We start from the raw sequence: 9,081 nt of genomic DNA on the forward strand, positions 1-9,081 counted from the left end.
CTGATCTCCGGTGTCTTGCTGGATGTACACTATTGCCGAGCAGCTAGAAGGAAGTGCAAAGATTACGGAGATGGCGTAAGTGAGGCTTTATGAACTCGGGTTAAAATACCACAATGACGTACATACTTTCCAACAAATTGCATGAACTGGGCGGCCACATATTTTGCAACATCGGGTTGACTGATCGCCCCAGCTTTTAAAAATGGATCTAATATGGGCTTTTGGGTGTCCACTTCTTCCCCGCTAGCGCCCCCAGCCAGCGCCGCTTCCCGATCAGTTGAATTTATTGGACCAAATGATGTTGTCACGTTATACCGAGCGGGAGAATGCAGATGAATTAGGTGCGATTATTTTGGAATATCTGCCTACGATAAATCCATGGTGAGTTGTCTTTAACTGTGATTGGGACATTATTGTGCATCATATACGTGCTAATGCTGAGATAGATGGGTTGAAGCTTGCAACCCCGAGAATTAATAAATATGGATTGACATGGGTTCTTTCAGCTATATGCTGGCGGCCTATTATTGTAATCACGTGTGTTCCACTTCAAAAGAAAAATGCGAGGGCGCTAATGGTATCGTCTTTGCAGAATTCACTTTATCGTGGGCACAGTCCGGATGCATTTATAAAAGTTGACGGTGTTTTGGGCATCAATTGGCTGATAGTCTGCTGCAAGATGCTGCGCTCGGCTCGCTTTTTGAGATAAGGAGACAACTTTTGTGTTAAGGTTTTTTTGTTGTGTAAAAAGTTTTTTGGCGACAAATTAAAGGGGTTCTCACGCGACTAGGTATGAGAGTCCCTGCTTCAGTCTGGGGTGCACTTGAGTTGATGAGCATGCAGGACAGAATTGATCGAGACGTCGGCCCGGTGATGTCTGGCAAGTTGTACTCTCGTGTCTGTGAGGTCAGTGAGATATCTGCTGTAAACATCGGTGAACCAATGAGTCATTTCCATGCCTTACCTGGAAGCAGAAATGCGCTGACGTTTAATGAGTTATTGCCTGTGGCATCCCTGAAACTTTTGTGTTATATGTATTGCCTTTCTTGTGGATGAATTTGGGGAGAGGTTGTATAAACCATGCGTGCCTTTTTGGAGCTCTTTAGTGAACATGGGTGTCGGGGAAGTTGGGACACCTGTGTTTTGCTGTGGAGTTGTAGGAATAATGCTGTGTGCAATTTCAGGCAGTGCCTGATTGTGGGATCCTGCACCGACGATACCTGAGTTGCTCATATCGTGTGCCGATTAAAGAACCTTAACAACTTCCCCTCGTGGGAGATGCGATTTTTGGCTGCATTTGGTGCACGAAACATGCTGCTGAGGGGCTATTTTCGGGAAATCAACGAAATGTTTCGCTGCAGTTGGTAAACTTAAGTTTGAGAAATTCGGTGCTGCCGATTCCCTGGTGCTGCGCTTGTTAAGAATCTGATATCAAATTGCCTGATTAGCCTGCTGTGTGAAATGTACTAAAAGGTACACAGCGATCCGGTCGTGAATGTTGTCCCGTGTGAGGGGGTGCGTCGGAGCGGGGAGCATTATGATCTGCTGAGCATTTGCACCATTCTCTGTTTCTATTAAATGTTTATTAAACATATACTATGTAGGCTCAGGTTGGGTAGAATTTCACGGGGCGTCTTATTCAATTCTATGTGGTCGCGGTGTGTGCCCGCCTGCAGCACTGCAACTGCATGTGTTTGTGCGAGCACTATTCATACTCGCCGCTGTCCCCCTCCTGTTACTCCAGCCCTGGGCGCTGTGCCCGACATTGATTGACAGGCAGTCAGGCTGCACCCCCTCCCGCACTGCAGCTTGTAGGGGGCGGGACTTTGTATTATGATTAGGGTGGGAGGAGGGCGCCGCCTGGTGCGAGACAGGTGGGAGGAAGAATGCTGGAACGGAGGCGGGGCCGGCGAGAATCACTGACAGAGGGGGCGGGTCCGGATAGGATGATTGGCAGATGGGGCGGGGTCCTGTGGATGATTGGCAGGGGGCGGAGCCCTGCGGAGGATTGGCAGATGGGATGGGGCCGGTGAGGATGAATAAAGATGAATGGCAGTGGGGTCGGGGTCCTTTGTGAGGATTATTGGCATTTGGGGCGGGCCCGATGAGGATGTGACAGTTGGGGGCGGAGCCTTGTTGGGATGATTGTCAGTTGGGGCGAGGCCGGCGAGGATGAGTGACCGTGGGGGCGGGGCCGGTGTGGTTGATTGACAGATGGGGCGGATCTGGTTAGGATGAGCGACTGTAGGGGGCGGGACCGGTGTAGTTGACTGACAGATGGGGCGGGTCCGGTTAGGATAAGCGACAGTAGGGGGCGAATCCGGTTTGGTTGATTGACAGAAAGGGGGGGGGTCAGGTTCGGATGTGACAGTAGAGGGCGGGGCCGTGTGGTTGTTTAGCAGGTGAGGCGGGTCCGGTTAGGATGTGACAGTAGGGGCGGGGCCGATGTGGATGATTGACAGACGGGTCCGATTTGAATGATTGCCGATAGGGGGCGGGGCAGGTGCGGTTGACTGACAGATAGGGCGGGTCCAGTTAGGATGAGTGACTGTGGGGGGCTGGATGATTGACAGATGGGGCGGGTCCGGTTAGGATGTGACAGTAGGGGGCGGGGCCGGTGTATGTGATTGATTGGAAGATGGGGCGGGTCAGGTTCGGATGTGACAGTAGAAGGCGGGGCCGGTATTGTTGATTGACAGATGGGGCGGGGCCGGTGAGGATGATTGACAGATAGGGCGGGTCCGGTTTGAATGATTGCCGGTAGTGGGCGGGACTGGTGTGGTTGACTGACAGATGGGGCGGGTCCAGTTAGGATGAGTGACCGTGGGGGGCGGGACGGGTTGATGATTGACAGGTGGGGCGGGTCCAGTTAAGATGACTGACCGTGGGGGCGGGGCGGGTGGATGATTGAAAGATGGGGCGGGGCTGGCTGACGTCGCCGAGAGGAAAGGGAGACTCTGCTCATTATATTCAAATGTTGTTCCAGGAGGGATTCGATAATACGTAGCCGAGCAGCCAAGCTCTAGAGTCCCTGAGCTTTTCAAGAACTTGTCCAAGATCGGCTGTCAAGAATCATGGACTGTTTTCATCTGCCTTGTTTTCTGTCAGTGAGTAGACCTTTTTATACCTTTGTAATAGATTGGGAGGGATTTCATACTCCTGTTTGCATATTGTTGCAATGTGTGTGCGTGTTTTAACCGTTCATTTAATTCCTCTCTTAACATGTACTTGCGATCATTCGCTACATCACCGCTCAGGGTTGGGTGAGAGTATTGGGGGGGGGGGGGGGGGGGTGATCTCTGTTGCACCCTCAAACTCCAAGCTAGCAAAGAAGTCAATGTGGAAATGTGAACACATTTAAAATAAAAACTCTGCACGAATAATTTGTCTTATTTGTTCTCTACATTTCTCAAAAGATCATGAGGCCGTTTGGGGAGCTGCCCGTTGCAGGATTTTAGACTTGTTGCTTTCAAAGAATCCAGTCTAAGATAATTACTGAAATAAAAGAGTAACAGAATGGTGCTATCTGCCTGATTATGGGCTATTTAGCTGTAAACCGAGTGAGACCAAGTAATTATACCTCTTCTCTCACTCTCTTTCTCTGTGTCGTGCGCTCTCTCTGGGGCGTTGATTGAAGATTACTTGTAATTCTGATTCGTTTTTTTTTGTTGTTGTTGTTGCTTGTTTTGCTCCGCAGAGACACCATGATTCCTGGTAACCGAATGCTGATGGTAATTTTATTATGCCAAGTCTTACTGGGAGGTAATGCTAGTCTGATACCAGAGGAAGGGAGGAAAAAGTTCGCTGAGCAAAACCAGGCGGGTGGACGTCGCTCTCCGCAAAACCATGAACTGCTACGCGAATTCGAGGCCACTTTACTCAACATGTTCGGGCTGCAGAGGCGCCCGCAGCCCAGCAAGTCTGCGGTCGTGCCCCAGTACATGCTGGATCTCTACAGGCTGCAGTCCGGGGACGAGATCACCCACGACATTAGCTTCGAGTATCCCGAGAGATCCACGAGCCGGGCCAACACCGTGAGGAGCTTTCACCACGAAGGTACTGGACCTGCAGAAGCATTGAGATGATTGTATTGATTACAGGCAGTCAATGATAGCCGGAGCAATACTAGCAGAACATGGCGGGAGATTAACGTAAATGCATTTATTCGTTCAGTCCTACTTTTTAAAGAGTTACGGGGTGTATCGCTCTTATTCTTTGGGGCACCGTGCGAGGGATCCATGCAATTTTAGAACATGGAATGCATGCATTCAATGTGTTTAAATTAAAAGCTTATTTGGATCCATCGGTGGCTGCAGGACACACAAGGAGTCATAGACTGCTCCAACTCGCCCTGTTTCAGTGTAAATATTGAGAGGGGGAGGAAGGGTTGTTTTGGCAGGTGACAAAAATATTTTCTGATGCTAGCCGCCATTCGCAGCTGAGTGTTCAGCTTGTGTGAGTTACATTAATTCCTCTGGTACTCATGCAAGTTTTTTTTTTGAGGGCCAGTTTTGTAAAGTAGGCTTTGTTGGTCTCGTCTCAGTCTGTTTTATTTTATATCAAATTCCGGGTATTTTATTTTGGTCCAGAGGCATTTTATATTTTCCGTGGGCGAATCCAGTTTTAAAGGGTTGTCTCTCCTTTCTGTTGCGTAACAGAACACTTGGAGCTGATGCCAGGGCAGAGGGAAGACACCCAGCTTCGCTTTGTCTTTAATATCAGCGTGGTGCCCGAGAACGAGGTGCTCTCTTCTGCGGAGCTGCGGCTGTACCGGGAGCAGATCGACAGCGTTTGGAGCAGCGAGGAGGATGGGTTCCATCGCATCAACGTTTACGAGATCATGAGAGCCCCCAGCGAGAAGGGAGGGCTGATCAGCAGGCTCCTCGACACCAGGCTGGTGCACCAGAACAGGACGCGCTGGGAGAGCTTTGACGTGAGCCCGGCGGTGCTGAGGTGGACCATGCAGAGAGAGCCCAACCACGGCCTGGCCGTCGAGGTGATCCACCTGAACGAGACTACCAAGAGGCGGCACGTCCGGATTAGCAGGTCGCTGCACCAAAGGCACGCCGGCGACTGGTCCCAGCTCAGGCCTTTACTTGTAACTTTCAGCCACGACGGCAAGGGACACGCTCTCACGCGGAGGGTGAAACGGAGCAGCAAGGGGCAGAGGCGCAAGAAGAACAAATCTCACTGCAGGAGGCACTCCCTCTACGTGGATTTCAGCGACGTGGGCTGGAACGACTGGATCGTCGCGCCGCCCGGTTACCAAGCTTTTTACTGCCACGGGGACTGCCCCTTCCCACTGGCGGACCACCTGAACTCGACGAACCACGCCATCGTGCAGACACTCGTCAATTCGGTGAACTCCAACATCCCCAAGGCTTGCTGCGTCCCCACAGAACTCAGCCCCATCTCAATGCTTTACTTGGACGAGTATGACAAAGTTGTGCTGAAAAACTATCAGGAGATGGTCGTGGAGGGATGTGGCTGCCGCTGAGTGAACTAATGGGAATTGACTTTTTTTTATATATATAATGTCTGGACACTATTCGGAACAGGCGTTCACCATTACATTATTTATGACTTATGTGCAAATGTTGACCATATGATCATATATTTTGACAAAATATATTTATAACTACATATAAAAGGAAAATAAAAATGAGTCATTTTAAACGTAAAATAAATTTCTGTACAACGTCCTTGTTAACTGTATATTAGTATGTATATGTTTAAATTGGAATATAGAAAAAATGTTCATAAATGTTCATTAAGTGTATTATTTATTATTTTTTCACCCTTTTCAGAGTTGATTTCAGTGTGTAAGTGTATGCAGAATTAGAAATCTAAACTGAAGTACTTATGAGTTCCTCCTTTTTCCCTTCAAGGAAGCGGTTTAAGCGTTTGACGATCCTTTGTTGGGAAGTTGATTTATAAAAGGTGTGAACGGGGGTTTAACATGTAGGAAGGCATGTCAACAAATCCACTTCTTGTGCTAATGGATGTGAATAGGTGACTTCGGTGCGCTGGGAAACGGCTGTCCAGTGAATAGCTTGAGAGGGGGGAGAGGGAGAGAAGAGAATCACCTTGAAAAAGACCTGGGGGAAGGGGGGGGGGGTGGTGGGGGTGGAATCTCCCATCCAGACGACTCGATCTGCTTTAACTGCTATAATACCTGTTGTCATTCATGTCACTGGCATTTCAGAGCCTGTGACAGGAATACCTTCAAACCGATCTGAAATCTCCTTGGGCCACACCATCGGTCAGATTTCTGTTGAAAAGCGCTGGCTCTGGTACCTAAACATAAAATTAAACCGAATTTCTCCCGCGATTAAACGTTAACTTGCTGAAAATCCTTTCCCAGTGACAGCATTGCGTGTCACGTGTGTGTGTGGGGGGGGGGGGGGGTACTGTTTTAGGATTTCTATCCTTTCAATTGTGTCCTCTCCACTCCCCCCATCCCATCCCTCAAACTGTAAGAAATTTGCCTCCAAGCAAATCATTGTCAAAGGAATATTAGGAAGGTAGCGGGAGGGTTAGCAGATGTTAATCAAGGCTGCATGTTAGGCTTAATTTTTTGGAGATGTTGAAATGCAGACTGCTAGGGCCCAAAAGGGATCTAAGCAGGCTTTCAAACCCCCCCCCCCCCCCCCCCCCCCCCCAACGAAAAAAATGGCAACTCCAAGAGTTGCCTAAGCCTGCGCTCCCTGGAGTGTGTGCAGGTGGAGAGAGCAGATCATACCCTCAGGCAAAGCCATCCATGTTCCCTCCACAATTTACTCACGGCCCTCTTAGTCTTCAACTGTGGCCAACTTGAATAAATCTTTTTTTTAAAGGATTGGATGATTGCATTCCCTCAGGAAACATTTGCTTTCGTTCCACATCATATCTCTTCAACTGTATACCATGGGGGGGGGGGTCGACTTTCAAATCTGCGATGTTTAGAAACTTTATTTTCGCCGTTAAGTAGTCTGGCTCTGCCTTGGGGTCTCTCTACACAAGTGACTTTTCGTTTTTTAATGAATGCAAGCGGTATATAATTGTACGCCAAGCGTGTCCCTTTACACTGTTTTGTCACGTGGCATCAGAATTATACGTGGACTTAAAAAAAACACAGTGTAATTTTAACATTTGCGTTGATATTACATTATATACGTTTAAAAGGAATTCGAATGCTAGCCTTTGATTTAAATGGGTTGGGCAAGTGCACGCCTGCAGGCATGAGACTGGGGGTTGCATAAAAATACAATAAGGCAGAAAGACGCCTTTTCCGATGTTCAAATGTTCCTGGTTTTCAAAGTTTGTGTGTGGTCTGACCGCTCTTTTATGGGATGAATTCGGCGAACCTTTTTTGTTTGTAGATGAACGGCTATGGAATGTCTGTAGACAAGGAAAATTGCCCCCACCCAGATTGCACATTTTAATCCCAAAACCTGGTTTAAGTCATTCTGCAGGCTTGCGGGTCCCAGCCTGATAATGCCGGAAGAGTGCATTTTCCTTCCTAAAATTTCTGTCTCGGGTGGAAAAAAAAAAACCCCAACAGGAGCGAAATTATTTTCACTGGATTTGGAAAATGAGTGGAGGTGGGAGTCGATTCCTCTGTCAAATTCTGCTCCAGTTGAATATGACTGAAGCTTTTTCTTCTTTCTCTTGCAATGACGACCTTCGAACATGGCCCCTTTTCCTTGGTGCCTTCCATATTTATACAATTATATTTACATCGCCTTCTCCCAAAACATTCACCCCCCGCTCCCCCCCCCCCCCCCCCCCCCCCCCCCCATGCCAGACTCCCCAGCACACGAGGGCCACTCAAACTGAAATCCACATTGCCCATCTTCATCTCTCCCGGCTCTCCTGTTAGAGGAAGGCAGCCTTCTTTTGTTTGAAGTCAGCTCCCACAGGTTACTGTGCCAGTATTTTTTTTTTAAAAAGCGACCGAAAAGGAAAATAATTTCTTCCCATTCTCCCTTCTGCCCAGCCATCGTTCTCCTATCTCTTCAGAAAGGCCCGAAGGCGGGCGACCTGGTGCTTTCTCTTTAACGTCCTGCATAACCATGCCGGAGAAAGAATTTCATTTTGAAGTGCCAATAAGCTGAAGGGGAGTGCTTTTCAGCTGTTTGACAGTGCAATTACACACATTTCAACTGATACGCTTCATTCAGATAACATCGCCTTACCATTACTAAATCAGGAATGGTAATTGTCTGGTAGCTCATTACCCCAACACTCAATTCTCCCAGCTACGCGGAAAACAAGCACACATTTATTAAAACGCTTCAGGAAATGAAGCGACAGCCTTCCTGCATATGTGCATACCTCTCTAGACTTCTTAGCGCCATAAGCAAACGTTTGAAGCTATTAACTGATTGTAACATTACACTTTTGGTATTTCAGCTTTGGCCTTCGTTAGAATGTATCTGCACGAGTCTCTTTTTCAAGTCTTGCTTATGGAGCCATGTGCACCGAAATCAAATCATTATTTTGTTCAATCATTTCAGTTTCCAAATCGTGCCTTTGTTCCAATTTGATTCCATTCAACAGGCTCCAACACGCAGCAAGCTGGTTCATTTCAAATCACAGTAGGCTTTTGCAGGGAAATATTTGTTCAATATCGCGCGTAAAATGCACAATCTTGCAAGGGCGCATTGAAATTAAGCTGACTTTTCGCGTGCGTGTGACTCTTATCACGTATAACTTCATTTGCGTAATTAATGAACAATAAACAACAAATAACTTTCGTGTAATATAATGTGCAAGTAATTCCAAGATTGGAACTTCATTCAAACACAAACAAGCGCACCCTTGTTAAAACTGCTACATTTCCAATAAAGAATTCATGAGCTGCATTGAAGCAGAGAAACTCCTAACTCACTTGCAATCCCTTCTTGTGCTGTCCATGGAGCTCAAAGGCAGAATTGAATCAAATGCTTTGATTCGCAGTATTCTTTATTTTATTTTAATGTACACTGGTATGATTTGGGCTTGAGTTTAGATTGAGAGATAACGACAGCTAAGGTGAAAGGTGAAACTGCACACTACAATTCTGTACATGAATTAAAGATACATTTGATCAGATATCAT

The 9,081-nt window shown here is 47.4% G+C and overlaps 1 protein-coding gene across 2 annotated transcripts; it reads left to right on the forward strand.

Annotated features, from left to right (window-relative positions):
- Positions 1–212: 212 nt before the first annotated feature.
- Positions 213–5,768, forward strand: bmp4 (bone morphogenetic protein 4). Of its 2 annotated transcripts, XM_072489720.1 has the most exons (4): positions 213–381; positions 2,987–3,103; positions 3,698–4,056; positions 4,659–5,768. In XM_072489720.1, exons 2-4 carry the CDS (start codon positions 3,075–3,077, stop codon positions 5,495–5,497), a joined length of 1,227 nt encoding a protein of 408 aa, XP_072345821.1. In that variant the 5' UTR covers positions 213–381; positions 2,987–3,074; the 3' UTR covers positions 5,498–5,768. The 2 variants fall into 2 exon arrangements, with proteins under 2 accessions (XP_072345821.1, XP_072345822.1); XM_072489721.1 differs by lacking the exon at positions 213–381 and having other exon boundaries at positions 2,981–3,107.
- The last annotated feature ends 3,313 nt before the right edge of the window (positions 5,769–9,081 follow it).

Source organism: Scyliorhinus torazame, chromosome 2, assembly GCF_047496885.1.
Source record: "Scyliorhinus torazame isolate Kashiwa2021f chromosome 2, sScyTor2.1, whole genome shotgun sequence".
NCBI classification, from domain to species: domain Eukaryota; kingdom Metazoa; phylum Chordata; class Chondrichthyes; order Carcharhiniformes; family Scyliorhinidae; genus Scyliorhinus; species Scyliorhinus torazame.

Excerpts from the sequence above, each read along its gene's own strand:
- bmp4 (XM_072489720.1), top strand. The coding sequence starts at position 3,075 with ATGGACTGTTTTCATCTGCCTTGTTTTCT. Across the intron at positions 3,104-3,697 it reads TTTCATCTGCCTTGTTTTCT|AGACACCATGATTCCTGGTA; the intron begins GTCAGTGAGTAG and ends TTTGCTCCGCAG. Across the intron at positions 4,057-4,658 it reads GAGGAGCTTTCACCACGAAG|AACACTTGGAGCTGATGCCA; the intron begins GTACTGGACCTG and ends GTTGCGTAACAG.